At 40.0% G+C, this 20,000-nt stretch overlaps 1 protein-coding gene across 1 annotated transcript in view; it reads left to right on the forward strand.

The window, feature by feature from the left end:
* LOC121520456 (disks large-associated protein 1-like) overlaps window positions 1-20,000 on the forward strand; it is a 192,657-nt gene that overhangs the window by 120,771 nt on the left and 51,886 nt on the right. Inside the window, exons 5-6 of the mRNA XM_041803916.1 lie at window positions 6,881-7,076; window positions 16,101-16,383. Of these exons, the coding sequence (XP_041659850.1) occupies window positions 6,881-7,076; window positions 16,101-16,383 (479 nt within the window). The remainder of the gene's footprint in view (window positions 1-6,880; window positions 7,077-16,100; window positions 16,384-20,000) is intronic.

Genomic DNA, 20,000 nt, shown 5'->3' on the forward strand with positions numbered 1-20,000 from the left:
TTGTTGCTTGGTTTGATGGTTGGTTGGCTGGTTGGTTGGTTGGTTGGTTGTTGGCTGGTTTGTTGTTTGTTGTTTGGTCTGTTGGCTAGTTTGTTGGTTGACTGACTGGTTTGTTGGTTGGATGTTGGCTGGTTTGTTGGTTTGGTTGTTGGCTGGTTTGTTGCTTTGTTGTCTGGCTGGTTTGTTGGTTGGTTGTTGGTTGGTTTGTTGGTTTGTTGTCTGGCTGGTTTGTTGGTTGGTTGTTGGTTGGTTTGTTGGTTGGCTAGCTGGTTGGTTTGTTGGTTGGTTTGTCGGTTAATTGGTTGCTTGGTGGTTGGTAAGTGTGTTGGTTGCTTGGTGTGTTAGCTGGTTGGTTTCTTGGTTTGTTGGTTGCTGGTTGATTCATGTTTAGCTGTTTGGTTTGTTGGGTGGTTGTTGGTTGGTTCGTGTTTAGGTGTTTGGTTTTTTGGCTGGTTGGTTTCTTGGTTTGTTGGTTGCTGGTTGGTTCGTGTTTAGGTGTTTGGTTTGTTGGTTGGTTGTTGGTTGGTTCATGTTTAGCTGTTTGGTTTGTTGGGTGGTTGTTGGTTGGTTTGTGTTTAGCTGTTTGGTTTGTTGGGTGGTTGTTGGTTGGTTCGTGTTTAGCTGTTTGGTTTGTTGGGTGGTTGTTGGTTGGTTCGTGTTCAGCTGTTGGGTTTGTTGGTTGGTTGTTGAGTGGTTTGTGTTTAGCTGGTTAGTTTGTTGGTTGGTTTGTTGGTTTGATGGTTGGTTGGTGGTTGGTAAGTGTGTTGGTTGCTTGGTTGTTGGCTGGTTGGTTTCTTGGTTTGTTGTTTTTTGGTTGGTTCATGTTTAGTTGGTTTGTTGGTTGGTTGTTGGTTGGTTCGTGTTAAGCTGGTTACTTGGTTTGTTTGTTGTTGGTTGGTTGGTGTTTAGCTGTTTGGTTTGTTGGGTGGTTGTTGGTTGGTTCGTGTTAAGGAGTTTGGTTTGTTGGTTGGTTGTTGGTTGGTTCGTGTTTAGCTGGTTAGTTTGTTGGGTGGTGTTTGGTTGGTGCATGTTTAGCTGGTTAGTTTGATGGGTGGTTGTTGGTTGGTTCGTGTTTAGGTGTTTGGTTTGTTGGTTGGTTGTTGGTTGGTTCGTGTTTAGCTAGTTAGTTTGTTGGGTGGTGTTTGGTTGGTGCATGTTTAGCTGGTTAGTTTGATGGTTGGTCCTTGGTTGGTTCGTGTTTAGTTGTTTGGTTTGTTGGGGGGTGGTTGGTTGGTTCGTGTTCAGCTGTTGGGTTTGTTGGTTGGTTGTTGGGTGGTTTGTGTTTAGCTGTTTGGTTTGTTGGTTGGTTGTTGGTTGGTTCATGTTTAGCTGGTTAGTTTGTTGGTTGGTTGTTGGTTGGTTCATGTTTAGCTGGTTAGTTTGTTGGTTGGTTGTTGGTTGGTTTGTGTTTAGCTGTTTGGTTTGTTGGTTTGATGGTTGGTTCTTGTTTAGCTGGTTAGTTTGTTGGGTGGTTTTTGGTTGTTGGTTGGTTTGTGTTTAGCTGTTTGGTTTGTTGGTTTGATGGTTGGTTCGTGTTTAGCTGTTATGTTTGTTGGTTGGTTGTTGGTTGGTTCGTGTTTAGCTGGTTAGTTGGGTGGTTTTTGGTTGGTTTGTGTTTAGCTGTTTGGTTTGTTGGTTGGTTGTTGGTTGGTCTGTGTTTAGCTGGTTGGTTGTTACTTGAGGAATTTCTACAAGAGCAGAAGGAGCTAACTTTAAGGACAAAACCTTCAGATATCAATAACAACATATTACAAAATATTACAACAAAAATATTCCAAATAACTGATAAGGTTTCTCAATGAAAAAGATTTTTATCGTGGAGGAATACACATTTCTGTAGGTTTAATTTTGCTGAAGCAGCCTTCACTCTGTGCTAAAGGACTTCTGGGTAATTTTTCCTGTGGGAGACGTGTAATCTAACGTCTGATCGACAGCAGGAACTATCAGCTTTGTCTAATTAAGCTTTTACAGCACTGAAAATAGAAAGAGAGTCATTAGAGGGAGTAGGAGAGGTAACAGCTTTACACTGGATCAGACAACTGACACAGAGAGGCAGAGAGACAAGGAGACACGTAGAGACAAAGAGACAACGAGATACTTAGGGACAGAGACAGAGAGAGACGTAGAGGCAGAGAGACAAGGAGACACATAGAGACAAAGAGACAAAGTGATACGTAAAGACAGAGAGAGACAAAGGGACACGTAGAGACAAAGAGACACATAGAGACAGAGAGACATGTAGAGGCATGTAGAGACAAAGAGACATGTAGAGACAATGACACACATAGAGACAGAGAGACAAAGAGACACGTAGAGACAAGGAGACACGTAGAGACTGAGAGACAAGGAGACACGTAGAGGTAGAGAGACAAATATACACGTAGAGACAAAGAGACACGTAAAGACAAAGAGACAAAGACACACATAGAGACGGAGAGACACATAGAGGCATGTAGAAACAAAGAGACATGTAGAGAAAAAGAGACATACAGAGACAGAGAGACACGTAGAGGCAGAGAGACAAAGATGCACGTAGAGACAGAGACAGGTCGAGACAGAGAGACAAAAATACACGTAGAGACAAAGAGACACTTAGAGGCGGAGAGACAAAGATACACATAGAGACAGAGACATGTCGAGACAGAGAGACAAAGATACACCTAGAGACAAAGCGACACGTAGAGGCGGAGAGACAAAGATACACATAGAGACAGAGACATGTCGAGACAGAGAGACAAAGATACACCTAGAGACAAAGCGACACGTAGAGGCGGAGAGACAAAGATACACGTAGAGACAGAGACATGTCGAGACAGAGAGACGAAGATACACGTAGAGACAAAGAGACGCATAGAGGCAGTGAGACAAAGATACACGTAGAGACAGACATGTCGAGACAGAGAGACAAAGATGCACGTAGAGACAGAGAGACATGTTGGGACAGAGAGACAAAGGGACACTTAGAGACAAAGAGACATGAAGAGACAGAGAGATAGAGAGACATAGAGACAGAGAGACATACAGACACATACAGACAAACGGAGAGACAAGGAGACACAGAGACACAGAGACATAAAGACACATAGAGACAAACAGATGGAGAGACAAAGCTACACAGAGACACATAGAGACACAGAGACATGTACATGTAAAGCTACTCATTAACAGTAATGAGAGTAAATGTAATTTGTTACTTTCCCTTGTACTTTGGATTATTCAAGTCTCCCTTCAGCCACAGTGATTTTAAATACATGTGGACAAAAGTATTTAGCCACCTGACTATTTCACCAACAGGGACTGTAATGACATTGTATTAAAATTGTATTAAAATACTTTAATACGGAGTCTGCTGGAGTCTGTCTTCTTCCCGGAAGGATTTCTACTAACCTTTGGAGTGTTTCTGTGGGAATGTGTGTCCATTCTTTCTGTAGAGCATTTATGAGGTCAAGTGATGATGTTGGACCAGGAGGCCTGGCTCACAATCTTTATTCCAGTTCATCCCAAAGGTGATGGAGGAGGTTGAGGTCAGGTTCACAAGTTCTTCCTCTGAACTCATCGAAACATGTCATTCTAGTCCTTCTTTGTGCTCTGGGGCACCGTCATGCTGGAATAGAAAAGAGCCTTCCCCAAATTGATGCCACACAGTTGGAAGCGTAGCATTGTCCAGAATGTCTCGGTCCGCTGAAGCATTAAGATCTGCCTTCACTGGAGATAAGGGGCCTAGCCCAGACCCTGAATAAAAGCCCCATATCATTTTTCCTCCTCCAGCAAACTTCACAGTCAGACAGGTAATGTTCTCCCAGCATCCTCCAAACCCAGACTCACCCATGTGACTGTAAACAGAGAAGATGACTGGTCACTCCACAGAACACGTTTCCACTGCGCCACAGTCCAGTGTCGGTGTGCTTTACTCCATCTGATGCTTGGTTTTAGACTTGGTGATGTGAGGCTTGCATGCAGCTGTTGCCATGGAAACCCATTCATGAAGCTCCTGCTGCAGTTTTAGTGTTTACATTAATGCCAGAGGAAGTTCAGCTATGGAATCAGCAGACTTGGAGACTTTTACCCATGAGCCTTAGCAGTCGTTAACCCCGCTCTGTGATCTTACCTGGTCTTTTGCTTCATGGCTGAGTCGCTGTTGTTCCTAAACTCTTCCACTTTCTAATAACACCACTGACAGCTGAGTGTAGAATATCCAGCAGGGATGAATTGTGTCAAAGGTTTCATCATCATCACAGAACCACGCTGGAAGTCTCTGAGCTCTGCAGAGCAAGCTGTTTAGGATCGCAGATGTTTGAGACTGCACGGAGAGGTTTTATACACCTGTGGGTCTACAAAAGCCATTAAATACCCCTTTTTCCTTTTTTTTTGCTGTTTTGTGCCAGTCTTGACTACTTTTCTTTTTTTTGGAACTTATTTTTTATTTATTTTTCAATCAACAACAGTACAATATAGACATGTCCTTCTCTTCCAGCTGTATAGTATTAGTACCCATCACATTAATCAATTCCTTATGGAATAAACAAAGAAAAAGAGAAATAAAAGATTTAAAGAAATGGTCAAACATAAACATATGTATATATGCAGCCATACACACCTACTCAAGAGCATATACTAATAATCATAAATACACACCTGTGTACTTAAGCATGTAAGTAAAATTAAACAATAAAGAAGAGTAGAATCCCTTTTAGTCAAACAAACAAAACAAAACAAAAATAAAAGGAAACCCCTCATCACATATCAGGATCTAGAAAGTCCAGGTGTAAGGTGCAGTATTAAATTTAAAATAATATGGCACAATGATTGTAAAGCAAAGTAGCACACGACACATACAATGGATCGGTACTAAGAAACTGCATCTTTACTGTAAAAGTAAAGCCATAACAGGTTTCCAACGTGAGGTAAAAATGTCTTTTTGGAGTCTTAATAGGTAAGTGATTTGTTCTATTTGATAGATATCCCAGACTTTTTGCATCCATATATTATAAGTGGGTGGGTCTGGTTTCATCCATCTTATGGTTATACACTTAAGGGCTGCTGTAAATAGTATGTTTAACAAGTATTTTTTGGATCTCCCATTCAGACCCCTGGGTGTGACCCCTAGCAGTGCTACTCTGGGATCCTGTGGAATGTCCTGTTGAAAAATTTCCTTTAATGCATCAAATATCTCCCTCCAAAACAGACAGAGTTTAGGACATGTCCAAAATATATGAGTGTAATTGGCAACGTATGCTCCACAGTTTCTCCAACAGGAGCTGGACTGTGACTGAAACATTTTTCAAATCTGGAGTCCTAAAAAATCTAATGATCATTTTCCATTTAAATTCCCTCCACGTGTTTGAGTTTGTAACTAAATGTGCTTCAGTACACACTTCCTTCCAATCATCTTCCGTTAAAGTTATATTTATTTCCGCCTCCCATCTCCGCCTCACCTCCAAAGAACTGCTTAGGGTCATAGTCAGAAATATATCATATAATTTACAGATTATTTTCTTATTGTTTTCCTTCCCCTTTTGTATTAGAATAAGAAACTTTTCTAAAGGGGTAGGTTTTATGAGTTTATCCAGCTCCTTTTGTGTTTTCACAAAGGTTCTTAACTGCAAGTACCTGAAAAAATCTGTCCTGGGGAGATCAAATTCTCTTGACTGCTTTTCTGTCTATTTTAGTCACTTTTCACTCTTTTTTTTGCCATGTTTTTGCCAAATTTGGGCCATTTTTGTCACCTGTAACTCATTTCAGCGACATTTTGACATTAAATGCCCTTTTTTCCCCCCATTTTTCTGCCCATTTTTGCCACTTTTTTTTGCCTCTTTTGCATCGTTCTTGCCCGTTTAAGGAAGCTTTTGCCATTAAATACCACGTGTTTCCTAGTTTTTGCTCTTTTTTGCCACTCTTGACTGCTTTTTGCCTATTTAAGTCATTTTTCACTCATTTTTTGCCATGTTTTTGTGGGTCTGATTGGAACACCTGAACTCAATAATTAACAGCTGGACAAATACTTTAGTCCATATGGTGTAAGTCCATCACTGCTCCTCTCTGTCTCGTTTCTCTTTAAAAACTCACAGGGAGCTCAGAGAAAGAAATCAGAAGTCATCAAACACTGACCTTTTTACTGTCCACTTCCTTTAAGATCCAGAGCAAGTTCATTTTTTCTCTGGTCCACTCTAGGTTTGAATCTTTCAGAATAAAAGCAAGTCCAAACAGGAAGTCAGTCAGCCTAAGATTAAGACAGGAAAGTGTAGAGATAAATGAAATATGGCCCCCATGAAAACATGAAGGTTGTGCTTAATTGTGTTGTGCTTCTCAGCTTGGACATTAGAGGGCTCTGGGTGAAGAGTTTGTTTTTTTCCATGACTAAACTGAGACGCTGGTGTAAATAGCTAGACAAAATAAAAGTGATAAGTCGATTTAACAGCTCTGACGAATAAAGACAAAAGGATTACAGCTGCATCAGTCAGCCATAAATGGATGCATTCAGTCCCTGGAGCTGATTCTCCTGTAAAACATCCACATTCGAACTCCTCTGATTGACACGTTTAAACTGTAGATAAAGAGGCTCTGCTGGCTGGAATCTTATCCTTCTACCATAACTATTCTGTTCCAAACAAAATGGATTACTCACTCAACAGTCCTGACAGCCACATTCAAAAAACATCCTGAGAAAACACTTTCTGAATGACTTTAGTCAGTTTTACTACAGTTCAGCTCTGCTGAGGGGGCTGGAGAAGGTGCTGTAGGCGTACTGCAGAGGAGGTTCAGTCTGAGAAAGGATTAAAGAGCAGACGGTGTAGATGGGATTGATCTACATGGTTTTAGATGAGGCCTGGGTGGCGAGCTCTGTTTTTCCTAACCCTCCGTCTCTTTCCCCTGTCCGCAGGATCTCCACAGAGCACTCCCCAAAGCTGCAGATCAGGAGCCACAGTTACCTGCGAGCGGTGAGTGAGGTTTCAATCAATAGAAGCCTGGATACCCTGGACCCCAAAACCCTCCTCGACCCCAAATCGCTGCTGTCCTCACCCCAATACCGCTCACGCAATGAAAGCTACATGCGGGCCATGAGCACCATCAGTCAGGTTGGTCTGCTGTGTCTCTGAATCCTGTTATGTACTTTTATACACTGAGGAGCGATGTTCAACAGAGTTCATGTTAAAGTTTAGCCTGCTAACAGCTAGCTGCAGGCTAACTACATTAGCTTCAGTCTGAAAACAGTGAGAGTCAGGGTGGATAAGAGCCAAGCAAAGATAAGATTTTATATCTAAGACTCTATGAAGCCAGATATTTCAGTCTAAAAGTTATCGGATTGACTTTTTGGAGGAGTCAAAGTGGTGCTCCTGAAAATAACAGTAAATAACAGCAAAGACTTTGAATGAATTTTGTTTCAAACATTTAGATTAGAGGTAAAAGCACAGTAAGAATGTCCACAAGGCTGAACCATCATCACTAGTTTTCATGTCTTTAAGGAGACATGTAGTACATCAAGGACTGAACTGTGGTCTATGGAAACTGAAATCATCAACCTACTGCGGGCAGCACTCCAAAACCAAAGTATGACCTCCTGATGGTCTCCTGGTAATCTCCACTCAAGTCAGGATCAGACCCTCCCTGAGCTGCTAGGTGTCATGTAGGCCAGGGTGATGAGGGGGCAAGACACAGATAGCAATGCCTTAAGTCATCATGGAACCACCAAAACTCTGTGTCCAAAAGCAGAGAGGTATAGTCCTGCACCAGGAGGAACACATGGTCCACTATACAAGGAGGAACCCATTGTCCACTGCACCAGGAGGAACCCATGGTTCACTCTACCAGGAGGAACCCATGGTCCACTCTGTACAGGTAGGAACCCAAGGGATACTGCACCAGGAAGAACCCAGGCTCCAGTGCACAAGGATAAACTTAGACCCAATTGCACAAGGAGAGACTTATGGTCCTCTCTACCGGGACGAACTCATGGTCTACTGTACCAGGAAAAATTCTTTGTCCTTTGCAATGGGAGGAACTCATTGTCCACTGCACCAGAAGGAACCCATGGTCCACTCTACCAGAAGGAACCCATTGTCCACTGCAACAGGAGGAACCCATGGTCTGCTGAACAAGGAGGAACCGATGGTCCACTCTACCAGGAGGAACTCATGGTCTACTGTACCAGGAGGAACTCATTGTCTACTGTACCAGGAGGAACTCATTGTCTACTGTACCAGGAGAAACCCATGGTCTACTGTACCAGGAGAAACCCATGGTCTACTGTACCAGGAGGAACCCATGGTCTACTGTACCAGGAGGAACCCATGGTCTACTGTACCAGGAGGAACCCATGGTCTACTGTACCAGGAGGAACCCATGGTCTACTGTACCGGGAGGAACCTATGGTCTACTGTACCAGGAGGAACCCATGGTCTACTGTACCAGGAGGAACCCAAGGGATACTCACCAGTAAGAACCCCTGGTCTTCTCTACCAGGAGGAACCCATGGTCCACTGCACCAGGAGGAACCCATGGACTACTGCACCAGGATGAACCCGTGGTCCACTGCACCAGGAGGAACCCATGGTCCACTGCACCAGGAGGAACCCATGGTCTACTGCATGGGGAGGAGCCCATGGTCTCTTGCACCTGGAAGAGGCCATGGTCCACTGCACCAGGATAAACTCAGACTCCACTGAACCCATCACCTTCTGCACCAGGAGGAAGCGAAGGTTCACTACGTCAGGAAAACCAAGAATTCTTACACCAGGAGAAACCCAGGCTGCAATGCACAAGGTGGAACCCAGGTTTTTATACCCAGGCTCCAATGCACAAGGATGAACCCAAGGTCCCTACAACGGGAGGAATGCAGGCAAAACAAAGATCCTTTGCACCAGGAGGAACCCATGGTCCACTGCACCAGGACGAACCCAATTTTCACTCCACCAGGAGGAACTCATGCTCCAGTGCATCAGGAGGAACTCATGGTCCACTGCACCAGGAATGACTCAGGATTCAGTGCACCAGGAGGAACCCAAGATTTCTGGCACAGTGTTTTTGAATCAGTTTCAGCGGCTTTGGTGCAAATGAAAAATGAGAGCATGTGCAGAGAAAAGGCAAAATTCAAAGCAATCTCCTGAGCTTCCTAAAAGGGCCAACTGATACCCCTGAAGGTTGAGTGATTTGGTCCAGTAAGGTGACAGGCCTTACATTTTTTAGCCATTTATTTTGGGGCAAAAAGACAAAAGTAGTAAATGTAGAAAGAACAGAGATACTTTTATGGTTAGATGTTTTCATGCCAAGTAAAAACTTTCACTGCAGTGTTCTTGTCAAAGCTACCGCTGACACAAATATTTCAGAGCGTCTCTACTCTACTGTCGCCTCAAACAGCAGTTGGTGTATTTTTCCTGCTGTGTAGTAAGGGTTTGTCAGATCCAGAACAATATATCAGTCCCACCCACACACTAAAAAACATACAAACACAAAATGACTAATTAAGCAGCCTTCTTCTTCTGCTTGGTAATTTTACCTTTCTTCTTCAAAAGCAGCGTCTCCAGAGAGAAACATGTTTTACAGAAATCCTTCTACTTATCATCAAAAATGTCTCTCTCTGCAGGGATCCTCTCTGTTTTTCTGTCAGACACTTTGAATAATCTGAGCATGTCTGCAGCCATCAGCCTTTAGTTTATGTTTACTGCTGTTACACCAGGCTTTGCTGCTGGTTCACTGTCCACTCTGCACCGGTCACACATTTCATTCTCTGTCCTGGGAAATTTAACTCTGTAAAACAAAAACGTTGAGATGAGATTTCTTGATGGCTGTGAGCCTCGTAGTTTAGTCTCCATGCGATTGTGATTGGTGGATGTGTGGGTGAATTTATCACATAGAAGAACGCTGGGCCCCGTCAGCCTTCATTCGTCCCACCTTAACCTCACCTTGAACCTTCACTTCCTCAGCCTGACTCTCACCATTAACAGACCAAATCACCCTTTAACTCCTCTATTAACACTTCAAATGTCCTCCTCTGCATGGATCGACCCTTTAACCCTATAAACTCCTTAATCAGAATGTCTGCTCTCCCCACACAGATCCTTTCAGCTCTAACAGGAGAAGTGTGTAGTTCTAAACTGATCTGTTCACATTTTCATTTACAGTACTGTAAACCTGCTCTGTTCCAAATCTTCAGTCTGAACTGGTTTTAAGTGCTGACAGGGTGCAGTGGTAACAGCTTGTGAATCACAGGGAGCCTAAATCAGGGGTGAAAAACTGGTCGCCAGCAGGATCACCAAAGTCTCCCATCCCTAACCTAGATGTTATGCATAGGCAATATTAGACTGTTTTCAGCTGTATTGTAAAACCCCAAAATTTAATCTCAGTATCCTTGATTTAACCTCAGCATCCCTACATTTTATCTCAGCATCCTTATCTTTAATCTCAGCATCCTTATCTTTAATCTCAGCATCCTTATATTTAACCTCAGCATCCTTATATTTAATCTCAGCATCCTAATATTTAATCTCAGCATCCTTATCTTTAATCTCAGCATCCTTATCTTTAATCTCAGCATCCTTATATTTAATCTCAGCATCCTTATATTTAATCTCAGCATCCTAAATTTAATCTCAGCATCCTAAATTTAATCTCAGCATCCTTGATTTAATCTCAGCGTCCCTATATTTTATCTCAGCATCCTTATATTTAATCCTAGCATCCTTAAATTTAATCTCAGCATCCTAAATTTAATCTCAGCATCCTAAATTTAATCTCAGCATCCTTATATTTAATCTCAGCATCCTAAATTTAATCTCAGCATCCTTATATTTAATCTCAGCATCATTAATTAAATCTCAGCATCCTTATATTTAATATCAGCATCCTAAATTTAATCTCAGCATCCTTAATTTAACCTCAGCATCCCTATATTTTATCTCAGCATCCTTATATTTATTCTCAGCATCCTTATATTTAATCTCAGCATCCTAAATTTGATATCAGCATCCTAAATTTAATCTCAGCATCCTAAATTTGATCTCAGTGTCCTAATATTTATTCTCAGCATCCTTATATTTAATCTCAGCATCCTAAATTTAATCTCAGCATCCTTATATTTAATCTCAGCATCATTAATTAAATCTCAGCAGCCTTATATTTAAGATCAGCATCCTAAATTTAATCTCAGCATCCTTAATTTAACCTCAGCATCCCTATATTTTATCTCAGCATCCTTATATTTATTCTCAGCATCCTTATATTTAATCTCAGCATCCTAAATTTGATATCAGCATCCTAAATTTAATCTCAGCATCCTAAATTTGATCTCAGTGTCCTAATATTTATTCTCAGTATCCTTATATTTAATCTCAGCATCCTAAATTTAATCTCAGCATCGTAAATTTAATCTCAGCGTCCTTAATTTTATCTCAGCATCCTCATATTTAATCTCAGCATCCTTTAATTTAATCTCAACCTCCGAAATTTAAAATCACCATCCTAAATTTGATCTCAGCATCCTAAATTTAACCTCAGCATCCAATATTTAATCTCAGCATCTTCAATTTAACCTCAGTATCCATTAATTTAATCTCAGCATCCTTAATTTAATCTCAGCATCGTAAATTTCCTCTCAGCATCGTAAATCTTATTTCAGCATCCTTAAATTTAATCTCAGCATCCTAAATTTAACCTCAGTATCCTTATATGTATTCTCAGCATCCTAAATTTAATCTCAGCACCCTTAAATTTAATCTCAGCATCCTAAATTTAACCTCAGTATCCTTATATTTAATCTCAGCATCCTAAATTTAATCTCAGCATCCTTAAATGTAATCTAAGCATCCTAAATTTAATCTCAGCATCCTTTAATTCTCAGCATCCTAAATTTAAACTGAGCACCTTTAATTTAACCTCAGTATCCATTTATTTAATCTCAGCATCCTTTAATTTAATCTCAGCATCCTAAATTTAATCTCAGCACCCTTAAATTTAATCTCAGCATCATTAATTTAATCTCGGCATCCTTAATTTAATCTCAGCATCTTCAATTTCACCTCAGTATCCATTTATTTAATCTCAGCATCCTTTAATTTAATCTCAGCATCCTAAATTTGATCTCAGCATCCTAAATTTAACCTCAGCATCCAATATTTAATCTCAGCATCTTCAATTTATCCTCAGTATCCATTAATTTAATCTCAGCATCCTTAATTTAATCTCAGCATCGTAAATTTCCTCTCAGCATCGTAAATCTTATTTCAGCATCCTTAAATTTAATCTCAGCATCCTAAATTTAACCTCAGTATCCTTATATGTATTCTCAGCATCCTAAATTTAATCTCAGCACCCTTAAATTTAATCTCAGCATCCTAAATTTAACCTCAGTATCCTTATATTTAATCTCAGCATCCTAAATTTAATCTCAGCATCCTTAAATGTAATCTAAGCATCCTAAATTTAATCTCAGCATCCTTTAATTCTCAGCATCCTAAATTTAAACTGAGCACCTTTAATTTAACCTCAGTATCCATTTATTTAATCTCAGCATCCTTTAATTTAATCTCAGCATCCTAAATTTAATCTCAGCACCCTTAAATTTAATCTCAGCATCATTGATTAAATCTCTGCATCCTTTAATTTAATCTCAGCATCCTAAATTTAATCTCAGCATCCTTAATTTAATCTCAGAATCCTAAATTTAATCTCAGCATCTTCAATCTAACCTGAGTATCCATTTATTTAATCTCAGCATCCTTTAATTTAGTCACAGCATCCATTTATTTAATCTCAGCATCCTAAATTTAATCTCAGCATCCTTAAATTTAACCTCAGCATCCCTATATTTAATCTCAGCTTCCTTATATTTATTCTCAGCATCCTTATATTTAACATCAGTATCCATTTATTTAATCTCAGCATCCATTTATTTAATCTCAGCATCCTAAATTTAATCTCAGCATCCTAAATTTAATCTCAGCATCTTCAATTTAACCTCAGTATCCATTTATTTAATCTCAGCATCCTTAATTTAACTTCAGCATCCTAAATTTTATCTCAGCATCCTAAATTTAATCTCAGCATCATTAATTTAATCTCAGCATCCTTAATTTAATCTCAGCATCTTCAATTTAACCTCACTATCCATTTATATAATCTCAGCATCCTTTAATATAATCACAGTATCCATTTATTTAATCTCAGCATTGTGAATTTAATCTCAGCATCCTTAATTTAACCTCAGCATCCCTATATTTTATCTCAGCATCCTTATATTTATTCTTAGCATCCTTATATTTTATCTCAGCATCCTAAATTTGATCTCAGCATCCTAAAGTTGATCTCAGCTTCCTTAATTCAACCTAAGCATCCTAATATTTAATCTCAGCATCCTTAAATTTTATCTCAGCATCCTAAATTTGATCTCAGCATCCTAAATTTAATCTCAGCTTCCTTAATTCAATGTAAGCATCCTAATATTTAATCTCAGCATCCTTAAATTTGATCTCAGCATCCTAAATTTAATCTCAGCATCCTAAATTTAATCTCAGCATCCCTATATTTATTCTCAGCATCCTAAATTTAAACTGAGCATCTTTAATTTCACCTCAGTATCCATTCATTTAATTTCAGCACCCATTCATTTAATGTCAGCATTCTAAATTTAATCTCAGGATCCTAAATTTAATCTCAGCATCAATAATTTAATCTCAGAATCCTAAATTTAATCTCAGCATCTTCAATTTAACCTCAGTATCCATTTATTTAATCTCAGCATCATTAATTTAATCACAGCATCCATTTGTTTAATCTCAGCATCCTAATTTTAATCTTGGCATCCTAAATTTTACCTCAGTATCCATTTATTTAATCTCAGCATCCTTCAATTTAATCTCAACATCCTAAATTTAATCACAGCATCCTAAATTTAATCTCAGCATCCTTAAGTTAACCTCAGCATCCTAAATTTAATCTCAGCATCTTCAATTTAACCTCAGTATCCATTTATTTAATCTCAGCATCCTTTAATTTAATCACAGCATCCATTTATTTAATCTCAGCATCCTAAATTTAATCTCAGCATCCTAAATTTAATCTCAGCATCCTTAATTTAACCTCAGCATCCCTATATTTGATCTCAGCATCCTTATATTTATTCTCAGCATCCTTATATTTAATCTCAGCATCCTTAACTTAATCTCAGCATCCTTCAATTTAATCTCAGCATCCTAAATTTAATCTCAGCATCCTAAATTTAATCTCAGCATCCTAACTTTAATCTCAGCATCATTAATTTAATCTCAGCATCCTTAATTTAATCTCAGCATCTTCAATTTAACCTCAGTATCCATTTATATAATCTCAGCATCCTTTAATATAATCACAGCATCCATTTATTTAATCTCAGAATAGTAAATTTAATCTCAGCATCCTTAATTTAACCTCAGCATCCCTATATTTTATCTCATCATCCTTATATTTATTCTCTGCATCCTTATATTTTAATCTCAGCATCCTAAATTTAATCTCAGCTTCCTTATTTCAATCTAAGCATCCTAATATTTAATCTCGGCATCCTTAAATTTAATCTCAGCTTCCGAAAATTAATCTCAGCATCCTAAATTTGATCACAGCATCCTAAATTTAACCTCAACCTCCCTAATTTATTCTCAGCATCCTAAATTTAAACTGAGCATCCTTAATTTAACCTCAGTATCCATTCATTTAATCACAGCATCCATTTATTTAATCTCAGCATCCTAAATTTAATCTCAGCATCCTAAATTTAATCTCAGCATCATTAATTTAATCTCAGCATCTTTAATTTAATCTCAGCATCTTCAATTTAACCTCAGTATCCATTTATATAATCTCAGCATCCTTTAATATAATCACAGTATGCTCATTTAATCTCAGAATAGTAAATTTAATCTCAGCATCATTAATTTAATCTCAGCATCCTAAATTTAATTTCAGCATCCTTAAATTCAATCTCAGCATCCTAAATTTAACCTCAGTATGCTCATATTTAATCTCAGCATCCTAATTTTAATCTCAGCATCTTTAATTCAACCTCAGTATCCATTAATTTAACCTCAGTATCCATTAATTTAATCTCAGCATCCTAAATTTAATCTCAGCATCCTAAATTTTATCTCAGCATCATTAATTTAATCTCAGCATCTTCAATTTAACCTCAGCATCTGAAATTTAATCTTAGCATCTTTAATTTAACCTCAGTATCCATTTATTTAATCTCAGCATCCTTTAATTTAATCTCAGCATCCTAAATTTATTCTCAGCAACATAAATTTAATCTCAGCATCCTAAATTTAATCTCAGCATTGTAAATTTAATCTCAGCATCCTAAATTTGATCTCAGCATCATTAATTTAATCTCAGCATCCTAAATTTAATCTCAGCAACATAAATTTAATCTCAGCATCCTAAATTTAATCTCAGCATCATTAATTTAATTTCAGCATCCTAAATTTGATCTCAGCATCATTAATTGAATCTCAGCATCCTAAATTTAATCTCAGCATCCTAAATTTAATCTCATCATCCTAAATTTAATCTCATTATCCATTAATCCATAACTGTATTCTTACAATCTCTAATTTTAATCTCAACATCTCTAACTGTAATCTCATCATCTCTAATTTTAATCTCAGCATCTCTAACTGTAATCTTATACTCCCTTATTTTAATCTCAGCATCTCTAACTGTAATCTCATCATCTCTAATTTTAATCTCAGCATCTCTAACTGTAATCTTATACTCCCTTATTTTAATCTCAGCATCTCTAATTTTAATCCCAGCATCTTTAACTTTCTCAGGCCAGCGAGGTTCCCCCGCTGGCCTGAGAAAGATCTCCTCATAGTCTCTCCTTTCTTTTTCCTCTGTATGCTCTCCCTCATCTGTTTTCCTCTTTTCTCCCCTGTTCCTGGTCCGTCCTGGTCCATCCTGGTCTGTCCTGGTCTTCTCTGGTCTGTCCTGGTCCATCCTGGTCCATCCTGGTCCACCCTGGCCCGTCCTTGTCTGTCCTCGTCCCCCCTGGTCTTCTCTGACCTGTCCTGGTCAATCCTGGTCCGTCCTGGTCCATCCTGGTCCCTCCTGGTCTCCCCTGGTCCGTCCTGGTCCAGCTGAGCGAGCTGGAGCTGAACGGACAGATCGAGCAGGTCTGTGAGCAGGTCTACAGCGCGCTGCAGTCCCAGGCCATGGAGGCTGCCATGGACAGCATGGACACCATGGACACTCTGCCCATGCCCGGATGCTTCCGGATGAGGAGCCACAGCTACGTGAGGGCCATCGACCAGGGCTGTGCGGGGGACGAGGAAGGAGAGGGAGGGAGGCCGCTGCTCCTGCTGCCGTCGTCTCCTCCGCGAACGTCCGCCACCACCGTGAGAACCATCCAGAGCAGCACAGGTAGGCAGCCTGTGGACCGGATCAGTGAGGGGGTCTGAAGGATTTTAGAGTCTGAATCACCTTTAACCTCTTAGACCCTGTGTGCACAGAAAGCTTGGGGAAATTTGCTTTGATTTTTTGGCATTTTCATGGTAATTTGAGAACGTGTTTTTCAAATTTGAAGGAAACTTGATAAGGACTTTGTAGGTTTGCTTGAAAAATTCAGTAGTTTCCAGAGAATTTGGGGGTATTTTTCATTAAAATGTTAAGGATTTGTGATAAAGTTGAAAAACTGAAATGTTTTGGGCCTTTTTAAAGACTTTTTTTAGTACTTTCATGAGATTCTCCAAAAATAAGGACTTTAACAGACATTTAGAGCACAAAATCTAAGAGGATGAGGCAGTTTAGAGCTCAACAGCAGGCGTGGATGGAAAAACTGAGGAAATCAATCAGACATGATCCTCTAGAGCACAGGTTCTTAACCTTTTCAGCCTACGACCTCCAAAATAAAGGTGCCAGAGACAGAGGACCCCACTGAATGTGGATGAACACAGCCAAGCACAAGAATAGTCATGTGCAGATAAGGCCGTCCATAAGGGGGCATACAGGGAAGAGCTCTCTGTGCCCAGCCATGACGTCACGCTCACTGTTAGCAAAGCTAAAATTGTGGGAATTTTTTATTGTTTGTGTCATAGTTTGTAGTCATCTTAAAAATGTAAACCCTTTTTTTTAATCAGAAATAAAATGGGTAAAAATATAACAGAAATGGTGGAAAAGGTGGTGAAATTGGATTTATAAAAGCAGCAGAAATAGGTTATGACTGGAAAAAATTCAATAAAAGTGGCAAAAAATAGGCAGAATTGGGTTAGAGTGGCACAAACGGGAATAAAAAGTGGTTACAATAGTTAAAAGTGTCAATATTGGCTTAAAAGTGGCAGAAATGGGCATGGCACGTGTTTATTGTGGTTTAATAAGCAAAAATTAGCATAAAATGTGGTGAGAAGGGATTAACAGTGGCTATAATGACAATAGAGGCGATATTAGGTAGGAAAAGTGGCGGAAAGGGTTTTAAAGTGACAAAAATGTCTTTAAAGTGGAAAAAATACACAGAAAAAGCTTTGTAAGTTGATGACGAAGTGACGGAAATTAGAGTAATGTAGTAAAAATGCATTAAAAGGGGCAAAATCTGGCAAGAAATGTGAAAAAAACAGGTAAAACTGTGCCAAATTTGGTGTTAGGTGGCAGAAAAAGGGTAAAAAGAAGCAAAAATGGGCTCAAATTGTGCAAAAAAATATTCTTAGTTTCTTAAGGGGGACATATTTTTCCCTTCCAGGACATGTTTATGTTGGTCTCAGAGGTCCTTAAACATGCCTGTGAAGTTTGTTGCTGAAAAAACACTCTAGTATTAGATCTCTGCATGTCTAAAAACCCCTCTGTCAGCCCTGCTCAGAGCTGTTTCTGTGTCTTTAAATGTTAATAAGCTGTCTGACTCCGCCCCTGACCACACCCCTCTCAGGAAATGGATGCAGCACTCCTGATGTTACAGACACTTTTTTTTTTTTTCCAAAAAGTTTAGACTGGGATTTGAACCATCAACCTCCTAGACTGTAGTCAGCACGGTAACCCACTGAGCTATCCAGCATGTCAGCTGGTAGCCAAGAGGATCAGTGGACGAGGGCGGAACTTTCCTCCAAGTGGGGGAGGGCCAACCAATCCTGGGGGCGGGTGCTTAGGCCCCCGGTGAGGTCACTAGGGTAAAATCTGAGAACGGCTTGTTTCAGCACACATTTTCTGAAAGGTGGAGAAAGAGAGGGGGGAGGGAATGGACTTTTCTGGTACTTGAGGGGGTTGTGGACAGACCAGGGACACATTTTTGTGTTAGAAAAGCCTGAAAATGTGATTTTTGCATAATATGTCCCCTTTAAAGGCATCTGGTGACCCCCTTCCAGTGTCTTATGACCCCTGAGAGGGTCCCGACCCCAACATTGAGAACCACTGCTCTAGAGTTTATCAACATGACTCTCAAGGTAAATTTGGGCAGGAATGCTTCCACTTTAGTCCGTGGAGGCTGTTAAAGGTGTTTGTATTCATATCCGTGATCACGGTGGTCACCTGTAGCTCTCTGTTGGCTGATGGGTGGAGAGTTGCCTCCCTGCTAGTGACTCAGTGATCTGCATGTGACACACTCAGATCTAGTCTGGCTCTGAGGACTACCCTGGACCAGGACTCTGAAGGTTCAGACCCATCACTGAGAGCGTAGAAGGAAATGTTGTTGGATGTTTGAGTAAAGCATGAAGCAGTTTTACTAATCTGAGGGTGAAACGTCTCTGTTGGCGGTTGACCTCCAGGAGAAACATAGTTTTTCCTTCGCCACTGTAGCGTCAGAGGTTCCGCCCACAATCACATCATCTACAGCATTGGAAATCATCCACAGCGTTCAGACATTGGTGGTTATTCTGCTGATTTAGAGTGAATCGACATTCTTCTCTTACTTCCTGTCTGAGCGTTTCCCCTCGCCGTGAGGTCGATGACCTCCAGAGTCAGACCCTGACTGCTCTGGTCCGTATCCTCCGTCTGCTGCGAGGATGCAGCAGAAATCCTGTAAAGAAAATCTGGTGGGAGCCAAAAAAGTCAGACCTTGTGTCCGGTACTAAGACGAGAACACGCCACAGAGGACGCCGCGGGGCGAGTTAATGCAGAGATGGGCCGCCTGGTATCAGCGCTCCACTGCTGATGACCTACATTCTCTGCTCCTTGGGGGATTCTTATACAGTTCACCAAGAAAATCCTGTAAGCACACATCAGCATAATGAGTATGAGTGATATTCAGCCATGCACGCCGCGGTCACGCCGTACAGTAGAGCGCCACACGCTCAGAGAAATCCAGGCCCAGTGAAGTGTGATCTCTGCTCAGGACCAGAGGGAGCCTCGGCCATCACCAGGGGACACTCACAGATTCACTCTGCATGTATGGGTTTATATAACGTGTTTCTATATTTACATCAGTCAGAGAACGCCGTCCTTTAGAACAGGGGTTCTCAACCTTGGGTTCGAGACCCCATTGGGGGTCGCGACACACTGAGAGGGGGTCACCAGATGCCATAAAAAACTTTTTAAAATTACACTGTTGCCACTTTAAATCAATTTTACCAAATTTTAACCCCTTTTCATCCCTTTTAAACACAAATTTTGCCAGTTTTAGCACATCTTTGCACTTAAAACCCATTTATATCAATTTTATTCCCTTTCAACCACCTTTTTCTGCCTGTTTTTGACACTTCTAAACCAATTCTTGCCACTTTATGTCTATTTTTGCCTCATTATCACCACCATCAACCACTTTTTACCCCCTTATGCCCATTTTAACCACAGTTATCCCATTTTTGCCAGTTTATATCAATTTTTCATCCCAGTCTAACTAATTTCCCCCAATTTTTTGCACTTTAAAGCCATTTCAGCCACTTTATTATCCACTTTTACCACTTTTTGTGTCTGTTTTTGCCAATTTAATTAATTTTTTGTTTTTTTTGCAAATTTTGCCTCTTTGCGTTCTTTAAAATTCCAATTTCAACACCTTTTCACCATTTTTGCTATTAATTTAACTAATTTAAGCAATTTTTCACCCATTTTAATATGTT

This window comes from Cheilinus undulatus, linkage group 13, assembly GCF_018320785.1.
Source record: "Cheilinus undulatus linkage group 13, ASM1832078v1, whole genome shotgun sequence".
Taxonomy (NCBI): Eukaryota; Metazoa; Chordata; class Actinopteri; order Labriformes; family Labridae; genus Cheilinus; species Cheilinus undulatus.